Source organism: Pelobates fuscus, chromosome 1 (assembly GCF_036172605.1).
Source record: "Pelobates fuscus isolate aPelFus1 chromosome 1, aPelFus1.pri, whole genome shotgun sequence".
Classification (NCBI taxonomy): Eukaryota; Metazoa; Chordata; class Amphibia; order Anura; family Pelobatidae; genus Pelobates; species Pelobates fuscus.
The window spans coordinates 221801043-221818109 of record NC_086317.1 but is presented as its reverse complement, the minus strand read 5'-3'; the positions used below and the strand labels follow the sequence as shown (position 1 = coordinate 221818109).

At 37.1% G+C, this 17067-nt stretch overlaps 1 protein-coding gene across 1 annotated transcript in view; it reads left to right on the top strand.

Annotated features, from left to right (window-relative positions):
- GRIK3 (glutamate ionotropic receptor kainate type subunit 3) overlaps nt 1-17067 on the top strand; it is a 506016-nt gene that overhangs the window by 463985 nt on the left and 24964 nt on the right. The window contains exon 13 of the mRNA XM_063454917.1: nt 1883-2100. Within this exon, the coding sequence (XP_063310987.1) occupies nt 1883-2100 (218 nt within the window). The remainder of the gene's footprint in view (nt 1-1882; nt 2101-17067) is intronic.

The following is a 17067-nucleotide window of genomic DNA, read 5'->3' as shown; positions in this document are numbered from 1 at the left end:
TTTGAGTTATAGCATAAGTGCTGAGTTTTTCTCTTCAGAGCATTCATGACAAGACTCCCACAAACAACTATTAACAAATATAAATACAATTATACTTAAACTAGGCACTGTGCATTGCAGCATAACATCCTGTGATTCTGTTCAGAGTGATTATGTCTTACACAAAGGGTTATTCACTAAAGTGTGAATTCTCCCAGCCAGCTATAATTTCATTACAGCTCATTTGGTCTAAAATTTGAAATTCTCTTTGACTTCACTTTGAGTTCGCAATTCATTTTGTCGTGTTCTTATTTTGTTTATTTTTGTTTTCCTTTTTGGTATCCTTATATTGACATCAATGAGACAGGCTATAAATTCCCAGCCTATCATAAACTTGCCATTAGGTTTTTTTTAACCAAGAATTCTAAAAAAAAACTGACAAAAAAAAACAAAAGTAATTGAAAAACTTCAAATGCCTCAAGGCTTTATTTATTAAGACCTCAATTGTTATTGTTGGCTACGATTTTCAGATAGTCACAATCTGATTATTTAAAATGACTTATCTACAAAACATCCCTTAGACATTAATGATGACATTCTTTATATAAATCATTAAAAAAAAGTATTTTCTAATGGATTTCAATAATTTATAAAGCTTATCAATAATTATTAAATTGAGACCTAAATATGAAATTCTAGTGAACTAAAAGTTCAATTGCAGACTTCAGGCTAAAGTACACAAGTTGTGAATGAAGCCAAGATAGACAATTTTTTCTAATGATCTATTTTGGCTGAAATGTTCAAGTTGGATTTTATTTCATTGTTTAGTGAATAAAGCTTGTAGAGTATCTGTGATTTATAATGAACAGATCCCATATTAGCCATATTGATACTGTTACAATGGTTCGTATGTGTCAGCATTTAATATGTATGTTTGGTACCACCTCATATATTGTGTATGTTGCTAGGGATTTGTAAATCATATATCTTTTAAAGCCATTGCATAGAAAATATTTTGCCTAAGGCTTTAAGAAATATATATATATATATATTTATATATATTTGGTTTGGAATTTGATGTAACCACCAAATATCAAGCCGAGTAAAACAAAATACAAAAATAAATAAATAAATAACCCAACATGTTTTTAATTATTTGTGCAAACTTCCCACTGTTCTGTGTTTATTAATGGCTAAATATTTTGTTCGCTTTACTTTGTTTGCTTGATTGCTATGTACAGTGCTATTTTCATTGCATTTGTTTATTTACATGAATTTACTCTTCTTTTATAATTTGTTTAAGCCCTAGAGATATCTCCCTTTAAAGTAAAATAATGAAATGTTGACAGCTCAATGAATAACACTCAGGGCAGGGTCAGTATTTAGTACCAAATAGAAAGAGTCATAGAAGGTTCAACAATACTAATGCCATTTCAGAGATAAAATGCAGTGAGCTGCCAAGTCCTTCCTAGCAACTAATACAGAGGGACAATACAATACAGCACCATGCAGTCATTTCAAATTTTAATTGTTCAAAAGATACATATAAAAAGAAAATGTAACAACTATGCTAGGGAAACAAAAGCAACCAATGTACTAAATATTATTTAAAAACAAGGCTGTACTAGGTTGAAAAATGAAAAGAATCCAACAAACCACAAAGGTGACATCTAGGATAAATCCTAAAACACACTAAACTTTCCATTCACACTAAACACATGTACAAATAGGTAAAGGTAAATATATTAAAGAAAATATAATTGTGCCAAAATAATAACATTTAGGGTTATAAATAACGAATTGTCACGGGTTGAAAGGAGGGTTTGTGGTTTACTAGAATGGTCTACGAGAAATGTGAGAGTTAAAATGGTACACATCTTGATTGCTTTTTCTTTCTTGGCAGGTTCCGAATTGATGCCAAAAGCCCTATCTACAAGAATTATTGGCGGAATATGGTGGTTTTTTACACTCATCATTATTTCATCTTATACAGCTAACCTAGCTGCTTTTCTTACAGTAGAGAGAATGGAATCTGCCATTGACTCTGCTGACGATTTGGCAAAACAAACAAAGATAGAGTACGGAGCTGTTGCTGATGGAGCAACCATGAACTTCTTTAAGGTGAGTTGTTTATTAAAAGTTCTGAGTATTTTAGATGCCTTTTGGGTTGTTAAAACGCTAGTGTCCATGATTCATTGGTTAGATTTACCTTTCCACTTGTACTTGATGGGTAGAACAACGCCTGGTCAGAGCCAGGCTTGATACTATTTTAGTGAGCTATTTTCAAACAAAGTTTGTGTTAATGCACTGGGGCTGCAGTAGGGATCACCACACAGTAGTCCCAAACGAAAACAAGATGTTGATTCTCTGTAAATCTAACAATGCTTTCTTCAGTCCAAAAACATTCATTAGAATGTTCTTCAGTCCACCCACATTCATTAGAGCTATACTGAAGGAGATTCACCTGTTCTGACACATCTGAGTAAATTCTGCCATGGTAAGCATTCTAATTTTGATGCAGCTATGCAAATTCACCACCCCCTTTTTAATTTTGATGCAGCCTTAACAGACAATTTGTATATTGACAAAGCCGCATCAATTCACCAAACACGCTCACATCAGTATAGATGCAGTACATTTTTCACTAGGTTGCAGTCACATGATTCAGTTTCCAACTAACTTTAAATGATGTGAGCCATGGCCTTCCTGCCTTTTTTTTCTTTATTGTTGTTGGCATCTACACTAATGCAGTGTCCATACGCCAATGAACAAAACTGATGCAAGGGTCTGTGCTATAAACTCCTTTAATCATTGGACCTGTGTCCTTTTGTGGTTTCTCATAGCCCATAGGTGTGTCATGCTGTTGTTCCTGATTTAGCTACATCTTGACTCTGAGCTTGCCTATTTATGTTTTGACCACACTACGTTCCTGACCATGAGTTTGTCTTTGTCCTGCTTTTCGTGTACCAGGCTACATCCCTGACTTTAAGTTTAGCCTAGCCATATATTAGCAGTTATCTTCTACTTTCTCAGTATTCCTTTTTGTGATTTGAATTGGATTACACTTAGTTCTGATATGTCTGATTTCTATCCTAAGAGTTAAGCTTGGTCACTCTACTATGCCTTTCTGTCCTATCTGTCCTTCCCCACTGTGCATTTGAAAGGTTACTTACTTATAACCTGCTGAGGATGCTCTCAAATTTGGAAACTAGGAATGCATATGTATGCATTTGTTTTAAGTAATAATTGTATGATAGAATACCTCCCTCCCATATGTGGTGAAACACATTTGTGTGGAAATGTTATATGTTTTTTGTTTTCATAAACTGTGAATTGAAGTAAGCAGCATACAAGTCTAAGCAAAGGACACAGTGACAGGGAGAGTATAAAACCCTCCTAAAGGTGGTAATTTGTCAATGTGCTGCTCCCCTAGCATGTTTTTTGTACTTGCTCAGGGAATGCAGATGTCTGTGCTGCTGATACATTGGCAGTGAAGCCATCATAGAAACATAGTCATAGAATGTGACTGGATATAAGAAACATTCGGCCCATCTAGTCTACCCAATTTTCTAAATACTTTCATTAGCCCCTGGCCTTATCTTAAAGGATCACTATATGGTCAGGAACAAAAACATGTATTCCTGACCCTATAGTGTTAAAACCACCAACTAGCCCCCCTGGGCCCTTCATGCCTCCATAAATATAGCAAAATCTTACTGTATTCAAGCCTGAAGCTGTAGCTCTGCATGCTGTTGTCTCAGACCAGCAAGCAGTCTGCTGACATCATCAGAAGTGGAGGCCTGATCCAATTACTGTGCTTCCCCATAGGATTGGCTGAGACTGACAAGATCAGGGGCAGAGCCTGCATGATTCAAACTCAGCCCTGGCCAATCAGCATCTCCTCATAGAGATGAATTGAATCAATGGATCTCTATGAGGAAAGTTCAGTGTTGGCATGCAGATACTGAATGTTTGGATGCATTTTAGGCAGCCATGACCCAGGAAGGATCTCTAACAGCCACCCAAGGAGTGGCCTGTGAATTTATCACTAGGCTGTAATGTAAACACTGCATTTTCTCTGAAAAGACAGTGTTTACGTTAAAAAGCCTGAAGGTAATGATTCTACTCACCAGAACAAATTCAATAAGCTGTAGTTGTTCTGGTGACTATAGTGTCCCTTTAAGTCTAGGATAGCCTTATGAAGATCCCACGCATGCTTAAACTCCTTCACTGTGTTAACCTCTACCACGTTAGCTGGAAGGCTATGCCATGCATCCACTACCCTCTCAGTAAAGAAATACTTCCTGATATTGTTTTTAAACCTTCACCCCTCTAATTTAAGACTATGTCCTCTTGTTGTGGTAGTTTTTATTCTTTTAACTATAATCTCCTCCTTTACTGTGTTGATTCTCTTTATGCATTTAAATGTTTCTATCATATCCCCCTGTTTCGTCTTTCCTCCAAGCTATACATGTTAAGATCCTTTAACCTTTCCTTGTAAGTTTTATCCTGCAGTCCATGAGCCAATTTAGTAGCCCTTCTCTGAACTCTCTCTAAGGTATCAATATCCTTCTGAAGATATGGTCTCCAGTACTGCATACGATACTCCAAGTTAGGTTTCACCAGTGTTCTGTACAATGGCATGAGCACTTCCCTCTTTCTACTGCTAATACCTCTCCATATACAACCAAACATTCTGCTAGCATTTCCTGCTGCTCTATTACACTCTCTGCCTTTCTTTAAGTCATCTGAAATAATTACCCCTAAATCCCTTTCCTCTGATGTTGAGGTTAGGACTCTATCAAATATTCTGTACTCTGCCCTCTTGCCCTTATCCACATTAAATATCAGTTGCTACAACTCTGACCATTTTTCTAGTTTACCTAAATCATTTGCAATTTGGCTTATCCCTCCTGAAACATCAACACTGTTACATATCATAGTATCATCAGCAAAAAGACATAACTTACCATCAAGACCTTCTGCAATATCACTAATAAAAAATATTAACGAGAATGGGTCCAAGTACAGATCCCTGAGGTACCCCACTACTAGCACAAGCACAAGCTTCGATTATACTCCATTGACTACATCCCTCTATTGCCCGTCACTAAGCCACTGCCTTACCCATTCAACAATATTTACATGAAATTAAATTACAGCTTATAAAAAAAATACATCAGATTTAGGTTTTGCCTGATTATATTTGTAACTCATTTAAAATCTGTGGGTTATTTTTCAGAAATGAGTTGCTAGTAATTTGCATTCCTCTGGACATAGTCAAAGGAAAACAGAGAGGTTTATTTCAGTGTTTATTGCAGAACATATACCCAAAGAGGGAGTCTATATAAGTGTTGGGAAAGGATAAGGATATTAATAAAGCAGAAAATCTTTTTACACATAATCATTCTCGCATTTCACCAATCACGCTAAAATCAAATGTCTGTTTATGTCAAATATCTACTATCCTTACTGTTAAATTATGGTCTGAACTGATATATATATGTATAGTCTCTATCTTGCATGTACATTCACAGTTGCTAGAACTCATGCAAGTAGGTAGAAGAGAAAAACAACTTTAAAACAAACTTCAGAAACCTAGTTGTTAACCCTTTAACCCCTGCCAGAGGCCCTATAGTTTATAATCCTTCCAAACAACATATTCAGCATTCGCAGCAGTATATGTCTAATTAGTGCAATCAGACTCACCTATTGTTTTGTTACAAAATAAAGTAAGCTTTCAAAAAGCATGTTTGAAAAGAACTATGGGAAAGAAGAATTGAGAGAATTACGCTTAGAATTGAATGCAAATTGGCACTTATATAAAAACGGAAATTATACTGAACAATGTAAGGCTGTGTCTGAAATAAATGTGATTATGTACAATTTTGATGTCACATTCTCTTTAAAACTATATATTGAGGTAAGTGATATTATAAGAAGGGAAATTTGACCATTTTCCTTTAAAGCGTCTTCTCAAATTGAGCAAATACAGCGCAATGTGCAATGATCTAACCACTGTAATAACTAGAATCTTGTCTCCTGAATTGTGTGTTTTTTTTTTTTTATCTGACTTAAAGGGACACTGTAGGCACCCAGACCACTTCTGCCCATTGGAGTGGTTTGGGTGCCAACTCCTACTACCATTAACCCTGCAACTGTAATTATTGCAGTTTTTTATAAACTGCAGTAATTACCTTGCAGGGTTAAGTCCTTCTCCTAGTGGCTGTCTATTAGACAGCCACTAGAGGGAACTTCCTGCTCTATAGCACAGGTTTTTGTGCTAGAGCGTCGCTGGACGTCCTCACGCTGTGTGAGGACCTCCAGCGTCGCTCAATTCCCCATAGAAAGCATTGAAAATCTTTTCAATGCTTTCCTATGGGGTGCGCTAATTCGCATGCGCGGCATTGCCGCGCATGCGCATTAGGTCTCCTTGGCCGGTGGGCGGGATTCGTCTCGCCCACCGGCCGACGAAGGCAGAAGGTGGAGTGGCGGGGGAGGAGCAGGCAGCGACGTGGGACATGTCGCTGCCTCAGGTAAGTCATTGAAGGCGTTTTCACCCCTTCAGCAACCGGGGATTGGGGGGTGGGAGGGAGAGGAATCCTGCAGTGCCAGGAAAATGGATTGTTTTCCTGGCACTGGAGATTCCCTTTAATGTTGCCAATGCCTGAGAATAGCAAATTATAAAATGTCAGTAACTATTATGTACATGGATTTTAACATTGCTAAATACATCTATTTAAAATGCTTAAGCATATGCTTTTGTTTTTCAATTTATGTAAATATTCCAGAAATTTGGAAATGCCTATGAAGAAACAATGTGCACCTATCTTGTCTTAATTCCTAAACACCCTATAACCATTTAAACTATATAACAAATGGAACAAGGAGAATCAAATATTATCCTCTTATAAAACCATGGCCTGGAAACATTGAAATGGAAGTCATAACATTCTGAAAAGAAAAGGAAAATTATCTTTACTGATTCATTTTATCTAACAAAAGCATCAGTTGCAATCAAATCAGGCATGGGCTGCCAAATATGTAACTAAACCATGTCCCTAGAGAAATGCCAACCCTCTAATACTTGTGGCTGTCAGCAAAGCGTGCTTACAAACCTCACATCCAAATATACAAGTAACCTGGAATTGACAACTCCAAATCCCCTTCATATACCACAAAGAAACCATTGGTGATATTGTTCTACTTTGTAATTTTGAAACAAGATACTAACCTACACAATATCCCATTCTACAGTTCAACCCAGGCCTTTACATTCATTTTCCAATATTTCTCAACCTTAAATGTTCCATCACATATATACATGTATTTACGGAAGTGAGAATTTAAAATAAATTAAAAGTGAATTCCAAATTTAAGCTCCAAATAGCTGAAATGGAAAATTCTTCAAGTCATCTATGCTTTTACTTCACATATTCTGGCCATATATTTGAAATTCACTTTGAATTCACCTTGAATTCTCACTTTTAGTTACATTTGCTATCTGCGGTTTTTAACGTATTTGTTGTGACGTATTTATTGTTCTGTGTTATATAACCTGTTTCCTATGGCACAAGTAACCACGTGTTGCTAGGGACTCAATTGCTATTGCTCTTATGTCAGAGACTGCATTTTCAATAAAATATATAAACAAGAGTGTCTTCCTCAGCATTCATTCATGTCATGTCATGGAATTCATTCATGTCATGTCATGGAATTTTACCAGTACAACGCTCTATGGCTAATTAGCAGATTTGAACCCCCCACTTCACAGTGCACCAGATAGAAGGTTTATCTTTCAAATATAATGCTGAAAATAAAGCTGCTACTAATGAAGGAAGTTCCATCCCTGCCCAAGTGATCTTTATAAATTGCTTTGAGCACGAAACATGTAGATCATGGTGGTTTCTAGGGGTATATTTAACCAATGTAAGTTGGAGATTTTACAGAAGCTTGCAATAAAGGGATCATTTTATTTTATCGAACGGACAGTGGTGGAATTTCCTTCATTGGTGCTCGGTTCATTTTCAGCAGCGACTACACTGCAATTTATTATTCAGACACAATGTATACCTAGAGCACATTATATACTGTTCAGTCACAATATCAATACTACAAAAGGTGAAGTGAATACAATTGATTATATTGTTAAGATGGCACCTGTCACGGGGTGGGATATATTAGTCAGCAAAGTGAACAGTCACTTCTTGAAAATCATGTGTTGAAATCAGTAAAAATGGTGATAGCTAGATGACCTCAAAAACGACAAGTCTTGTGGGGTTCCTCAGTATGCAGTAATTAGTGCCTACCAAAAGTGGTGCAAGGAAGGGCAACCAGTGAACCGGTGTCAAGGACATGGGTGCCCAAGACTCATTAATGCATGTGAAGAGTGAAAGCTAGTCCGTCTGGTCCGGTCAAACAGAAGAGCTACTGTAGCTCGGATTACTGAAAAACGTAATGCTGGATATAATAGAAAGGTGTCAGAACACAGGCTTAGGAGTTTGCTGCGTATTGGGCTGTGTAGCTGCAGACTGTTTAGAGTGCTCATGATGACCCCTGTCCACTGACAAAAATACCTTCAAAGGGGATGTTAATGTCAGAACAGGACCAATTGAAGAAGGCTGCCTGTGTAATACTCTTGTGAGAAAATTATTTGGAACTCAACCACTGTTAAAAAAGCAAATTGGATACTGTCACTTTAAGAAAATATATTTTATTTAAATAAAGAACTTTAACATTAGCAGTCTTCTGCAGCAATACTATTTTAAAATAATAATGCATGAAGAATGGGAATCTTGGTTAAGTATAACTTCACAAGAAAAATAGTAATAGGCTGCAAATGAAAATAAGGAATTCTTAATTCGCAACAAGCAGTAAAGTCCATTAAACTTCAATATAAAGTTGACAGAGCAGTGACTCCTGTTGTACAAAGTAACAGTCTTTTAACCTGAAGAAATAAACTTGATAACGAAATATGTCCTGGTATGCGAAGTGTTTGTACGGATTTGATAGTAGGGATTTGATATTTAAAGATTTGATATTTGAAGAATAATAATTAGAATTTGAGTAATTTGTCAAATGACATACGAAAGAGATAGCAAGGAGGATCCCAGAAGGCAGACTTTAGTATTTCTTATCCTTCTCATATTACTTATGGTAAGAAGCAATTAATAATTGCAATCACTGGAGAACTTTTCTTTCCTTTCATGAATGATGGGAGTTGAAGTCCTTTCCAGAGTAAAATAAAATAAGGTTCCCTGAAGTAAGTGAAGAGAGACAGGAATACGAAATTAAGTCTGTTCCTTGAGAGGGAGAGTGGAGTAGAGCGAAGCCAGGAACAAAGCCAGAGGTTCTGTACACAGGAAATCAGGTTAGCAGAGTTATGTAGCGAAGCGGCAACAATGTAGTAGTAGCGAGAGCACATCAAACCCCAAAGATTGATTGAGCACTTTAGATGAGGTCGCGGCTTCCTTTTGAAGAGGAGCATGTAACTGATTGGCGAAACCTGGAAGTCATATGGGTAATGCAGACTGACAATCGAGATGAATTCAACATGGAGGAGTTCCAAGACAATATGGAGGAATCCTGACAGCCTGGTCTGATTAATCACATTTTCTTTTAGATCAGGTAGATAACTGTATGTGTGTGTGTGTCGTTTACATCGGAAAGAGGAGGCCGCAAGATGCACTTGCAGATGAAAATAAGTCAGGCTGGCGGAGGCAGTGTTATGCTCTGGGAAACCATGGGTCCTTGCATTTATGTGGATGTTACTTTGACATGTACCAATAACTAGAGTTTTTTGCAGACCATGTGTTCCCTTAAGACAGTGTCTTCTTTTATGAGTATAATGCACCCTGGTACACGGCAAAAATTGTTCAGGAATGGTTCAAGGAACATGTCAAAGAGTTCAAGGTGTTGCATTGGCCTCCAAATTCCCCACATCTCAATCTGATGGAGCATCTGTGGGCTGTGCTAGAACAATAAATCCGATTCATGGAGGCTCCACCTTGCAATCTTGCAGGACTTGAAGAATCTACTGCTAATGTGCCAGATACTACAGGACACATTCTGAAGTCTTGTGGAGTCCATGTCTTGATGTATCAGAGCTGTTTTGGCAGCACGATGGGAACCTTCACAATATTAGGCAGGTGGTTTTAATGTTAAGGCTGATCAATGTATATCCACATTTGCATTGCATATCACACATATTATACATATATTGCCATTTATCATTATCATTTTTATGTCTTGCTAACATAGAAAACATCTGGTGGACACAACAATTGAGTGGGATGTAGTTTGATATCATGTTGCGTAAATGTAAGAATGTCTATTTAACATTAGTTTCCTAGAGGTAGCTTAATTTGCTGTAATTTGCATAACAAACACAGCAATAAGTGTATAAAATCATAAGTGCTGAGTTTGAATTTAATTTAGTAAATAGAAATGTTTTATCTCATAGTGAACAACAGGAATACACATATATGGTTGGCTTTTAACCACATGGTAGTTGGATTGCAATTATTCAGAATTGTGACAAAGGTTTTTTTTTTTAATAAGACTCATCATAGTCAAATTAGCCATCGGCCTCTGAAGGTATTTCTACACTTGTATAATAGATTATCTTGTTTGCATTGCAGCAAAGCATTCGCATGCTATTTCATAAAGTCCACACCACTATTATTGGAATGACAAAATTGGCCTTTCATGGTATGCATAGTTGGGAGCTGGGAAAGTAATATAGTAAGTGGATTCAAACTGTTCTCCAGCTGTCCAATAATCAAAGGACTCAGGTTTCCACAATGATATACAGCCAAGACAGTAAATCACACTCAACCTGAACAATTGATCTCTTCAGTGTAGATTTTATTAAATTAGAAACAACACATAAATAAAGATCGTCTGCCACTTCAATTCTCATGTGGCCAAGTGATCACAATTATAAGAGCGGAAAACATTTCCATGTTTAGAATACAGTTAACCTTTTAGATAGAGAATACTGTTTAGTGATACATAAATAGGCAGATTATAAATGATTAATTAATAAACATATATATTCTCGTATAGATACAAGTAAATGGTAATTTTTTCTAACTAACAGAAATAAACTGGAGAATGCCACTTACATGATGGCAAGTGTTCAGTCCAAGTAGGGCCTTTATATGGTAACAGCTTCCAGGTAGATAAAAAAAAACAAAAAACCATTTTGTACCTGACCCGATATTTATTAATTCAGTTCAGTTTTTTTATGATAATAACTTTATTTAAATAATGCTTCAAAACTGAAAAAAATCAATGTCACAAAAAATATTCTTAAAATGTTACAATGTGTCATATTAATCCAGAGATAAAAAATAATATAGCTTAGAGTTTCGAGTTAGAAGCTGGTTTATGGCTTCTTATCAAATGTCTATTCTAATGTACTGTCAGCACCCAGAAAGATATGGCTTTTAAAACAACACACAATGCAGTGATATTGATCAAAGTAAGAGAGCTAGTGTACCACAGATTCTTCCTAATTACCATTTGCCACTCTCAAGGACATGTCAACCTCTGTGTGTGAGGCTGTGGTGTGGGGAGCAGTTCAGTTATCTGTTTGCCTGTCAGATAGATAAATACAATTAATACACTGTAGTTTTCTCCCCATTTTATGTTATTTTACTTAATCAGCTGTTCTTTTAAAACAGTCATTTTAGCTATCCCAATAGCCTACACATTCAGACCTTAACTTGCTTGAGATGTCCACTGTGTATACTTCTGTATGTTCTATTGCAAGAACAAGCTAGTTCTTTTCAGTCTGGGTAGAGAACTGTATGCGTGTGCATTACAGTTGTAGCTCACTTACTACACAGTGCATAAATGACTGCATTAGATGCAAATTTTGCACCTGACCATGGCAAATTATACCAATGCATCGTTGATAAAGGAAGGACTCTGACTTGACTATCTACCACTGATACTTGTAGGGGATACTCGATTCAGAATCTCAGCTGTGATCTTCTTCAAGATACTCTTGATGCTTATTGAAAGAACAGTTATAGAAACAACCAGGTCATTCATTATTTATAAAATATTCCGCTAGTGGAATCAGGCGAAACAGCAAGGTCACAAAGACAGGACCTTAGAAATTGTCACTCAGTTTGGCTGGTTAATCAACTACAAGTAAAGACAGCTGTCTCCCTTGCATCAGGTAAACGTGTTGGAGACCTTTTAAAAACAACAGCAAGCACAGTGTATTTGTCTGACAAAAGATCACACAGAAAATGTAGAATTTTCGGAAAAGAGTGACAGAAAGAGTGACAGCTAGAGACATCAGCACTTAGATATTAGGAAATGTAGTCCTGATCAGATTGGTTTAATGCTCACAATGATACCTTTGATTTACATAGATAATGTTACTTACTTTAACACCTTCAAATACCACAGTAATTCCCATTTCCTAGGTAATATCTATGGCATTAAAGTCGCTCTGCCATCAAGTACTTTACATATTTTGAAAGTGACATGCCGAATCCCGACGGGCAATCCTTTTTAAAATTACTTGCATTGCAGTCACTGCCATCATATTTCTTCAGTTGCAGGCGCTTTAGATAACTGCTATGCTCTTGTGCCTGCATGAGAATACAGCACAGAGGTCTATTGAGGATCTTGTGGGACAATGGGATCCTCCATATACCAAATTGTGCAATGCACAAGACGATGCCTGATTATTCCCAGCCGCTAATTGCACTGGCTGGAAGGACTGACAAAACCAATTAAAGCTCTTTTTGTCAAGTTTTGTCAACTTCAGGCTTTTTGTCAACTTCAATTAGTCTGTTGTCATATGATTTCTCAAGTTGGAATTTCAATGAAATTAACAAAATGTGGCCTTGTAATCTAAACAATAAAAGGTACACTTGTAACGTAAATAAAGAAATTAATATATAGGTTTTGGAATATCTGCCACAGCAGCATATGTGAGGACGTTTCATAGAGAAGCATTGGAGTATTGGATTCAATGCTATTCTGTAAGAGGCACTGCAGGTGCGCGTGGTTATACTTCTCTATTAGAAGAATTCTAACAATACTGATAATCTCCCAGTGGAAAAAGAGTAGCCATTCGAAAACAATACTAAGTGACTTCTTTATTTTAAAGGAAAAGTGGAATAAGTATCAAGAGATAAGTATCACTGAGCATGCAGAGATAGCAACTGCAGGTGAGCAACTAGAGCACAGCAACATTATAAAACAACACTTGTGTGGTCAACAATGTGCATTATGTGAGCAGCGAAAAAAATAAAAAAGGCAAGCTGCAAGTATAGAGCGTGGATCTCTCAGCCGATGCCCAGGAAGGGAGATTTCCAGCCTCCGCCATCATCAGACATTCTGGTGGGACTCCCCCACAAACCTCCAGCCTTAAGATCATCAGGCATTATATTCACCTATGTCATCAGCTGGAGCTCGTGTCTTGGATCCTGCGGCCACAGGCACCCGGCAGCATTGGTCATGGACCTCCGAAACTGGCAGGCCACATAGGGAGTGAGGAGGCTTGGCATGTTGCAGTTGGGTAGAGTAAGTGTAGGTGCGGAGGCCAGAACCTTAATGTATAGTCGCCAGTTGCAGTGGTCTCTTGTGCCTTCCCTGCTGTAACACCACTCTGGGAACATGCTAAGCATGTCTCTACATGCGGTGTCAGCCCACTGCATGGTTCTGGGATTCTGCAGCTTGGCCTGCAGGAGTGGAGGTAAGTCCTCTGTCATTGAGCCTCTCCGAGAATTTTGTACACACAAGATGGAATGCCAGCAGTAGTGGGTCTATGCATATGGGAAGCTGTGATGAGGTCCACACTGCTTTGGGCCCTGGTGGGGTGGCCATCTTAACTGCTAGGCCTAAACCGGTGCACTTGAGGGGCCTGAATATCTTGCCTAGTTGATCACTCAAAGGCTTCAGTGGGGATTGGGGGGGAGAGGGCACAGGGCTCAAAGTCAGCGAACTCTGATTCAAGGCTGGGGATCAGCCGCCTCTCCCTCCTCTTATGTGGCTACATACCACATGGAAGCCTATCACAGTCTGTGTTCACTGGATCCAGCCACAAAGTCGGCAGACATTCAGTGGGGTGTTCCCCAAGGTTAGTAGCAAGAAAAAGAACATTTAAGTCGAATTTTAGGCTGAATAAAATTTGCCTGGGGAGCTTTAGCACCGTGTGTCTGTCTCGGTCGGCTGTAAGTCCCCACCCCCCACTTTGAGCATATTCTGTTACTTTTTGTGGAGAATAAAGTATTGTCTGAATCTGCTGCTAAGAGGTTAAATTGTATATTTGTATAGAACATTTCTGCATCTTTTTTTTTTTTTTTAACATTAATATGTACAGCAAAGTAAAAGTGAATCTCTGTAAATCCACAATTTGGCAAACACAAAGACATATTAATCCTGTCAATCTCTGTTCCAAATGTACAAAATTCAATATCTATCAAATAATTACTTCTTTCAAATGGATGTTTTAGTTTAGCTACTTTGAGTAAAATATTGCCTGCCATTTCTCTGCCCCTCGATTAAGGCAAGCCCTGAGTAATAATAATTAATTGTTTCCATTATATGGCTTAAATTGCGGCTCTTAGTTCTAAATAGGAAAGTCAGTTTCTACTTTCATTTGCTATGTTCCACTTAGGTAGATCTGTGCCCTTTTTACAAGCTATATCCTATTTTTTACATAGATTTTACATTCATATATTTTATTTATTTTCATACTTAGAAAATATATGTTTTTTTTCTAAATCTCATTTGCATGTACAATAAACTGTTTTGTGGAGAGATGGTAAGGTAAACTAAAATATGTAAGTTACTGCTACTTTTCCAGGTTATTCAAAATAGTACGCCCTTTAAGACCGGAGGGCGTACTATTATGCCCTATTTTAAGCAGCTCTAAACGCCGCCGGGCATAATAGTACGCCCTCTGTTTTTTTCTTACTTACCCGGTCGCCGGCTCGCGGTTGGGGGGACTCCCAGTGAGCCCCCCCGCAGCACGTCCGCCATCCAGCAGCCCCCCCGGCCATGTGAGAGTGAGGTCCTTGCAAGGACCTCACAATCACATGGCCGGGTTAGCTGGCTCAGGCATTGCCAGCAGGAGGACTGCCTGTAATGACAGGAAGTCCCCCTGCTGGCTGAATTCAAATACAATAAAATTAAAATAAGTGTAAAAAAATTATAATATACTTAGATCATATATATATATATATATATATATATGATCTAAGTATATATACACATATACACACACACACACACACACATACACTGTCTAGGTGTATTTTACTATTAATATATATATATAATTATATATATATTAATATCAAATTACACGTAGACTGATACTGATTAAATATATATATATATAATTATTGTTATATATATATTTATATATAATGTAAAAAAATGTAAATACGTAAAAAAATCAAATTAAAAAAATAATCAAAAAAAATAATTAAAAAATATATAGATGTGGGTTATTTCGTTCTAACTGTATTGTGATATTAATATATATATATTTATATCAAAATACACGTGTAACAAAATAATATATATATATCTATATACATAAATATATATGTATATATCACTATGTATAAATAAAAATATTTTTTAAAAATTATATATATATATATATATATATATACATATATATATACACATATATATATATATACATATATTAATTCTACACATATATGTATGTAATATTTTTACATAATTAGGTATCTTAATTAATTACAATTAGCGGGACCTGCCTGACAACCCATGCCGAAAGTATAGGGAATTTAATTTGCTAGCACTATATTTAACCCTATAACTTTCCAAGACACCATAAAACCTGTACATGGGGGGTACTGTTTTACTCGGGAGACTTCGATGAACACAAATATTAGTATTTCAAAACAGTAAAATGTATTACAACGATGATATCGCCAGTAAAAGTGAAGTTTTGGGCAAACAGCACTTACACGGACGATATTATTGCTGGGATACTTTTTACTGTTTTGAAACACAAATATTTGTGTTCAGTGAAGTCTTCCGAGTACAACAGTACCCCTCATGTACAGGTTTTATGGTGTTTTCAAAAGTTACAGCGTCAAATATAAGGCTTGTGTTTCATTTTTTTCACATTAAAATTCGCCAGATTGCTTACGTTGCCTTTGTGACCCTATGGTAGCCCAAGAATGAAAATTACCCCTATGATGGCATACCATTTGCAATAGTAGACAACCCAAGGTATTGCAAACGGGGTATGTCCAGTCTTTTTTAGTCGCCACTTAGTCACAAACACTGGCCAAAATTGGCATTTTTTAGTCTGCTCCTCTGCAATGTAGAGGAGGCAGTCTGGCACTTCAGGCCTGCACTTCTGTTGGCCATAAGTAGTTGTCTTCCAAGCTTGGGATAATCAGAGCACTGCCACAGATTACCACATGATACTGCAAGTCCCTGAGCTTGCGAGACAGTTATGCATGGTCTGTACCCAATGGAGGGGCAGACAAGATTCAGATCAGCATGCCCCTCTCCCAACTAGGTAACAACAGGAAAGGAGGAATAAATATTTGTTTTTAAATCACTATTAATTTAATAAATCCCCTATACAATCACTACATTCCTATACACACACTTTACATGGATGACGGGAAGGGCGGGGGCGCTGTGAAGATTTTTCGCACAGAACGCCTAAAGGCCTAAGGCCGGCCCTGATAGCACTATACAAATATACCATTAGGTCTGGAAATATTTGGACACAAGTTTTCTTATTTCGACTGTTTACTAAAATAAATTCAATTTTAATAATGAATATGATCTTAAAATGTAGAATCTCAGCTTTTATTTGAAGGTATTCACATCCAAATTGGAAGAAGGGTTTAGGAATTAGAGCTCTTTAATATATAGCCTTCTCTTTTCCAAGGGATCAAAAGTAATTTGACACTTGAGTCAAAAACTGTTTCATGGACAGGTGTGGACTATCTCTTCATTGTTTGTTTATCAATTAAGCATGTAAAAGGTCTGGAGTTTATTCCAGGTGTGGCATTTGCTTTTGGAAGCTGTTGCTGTAAACCCATAATATGCAGTCAA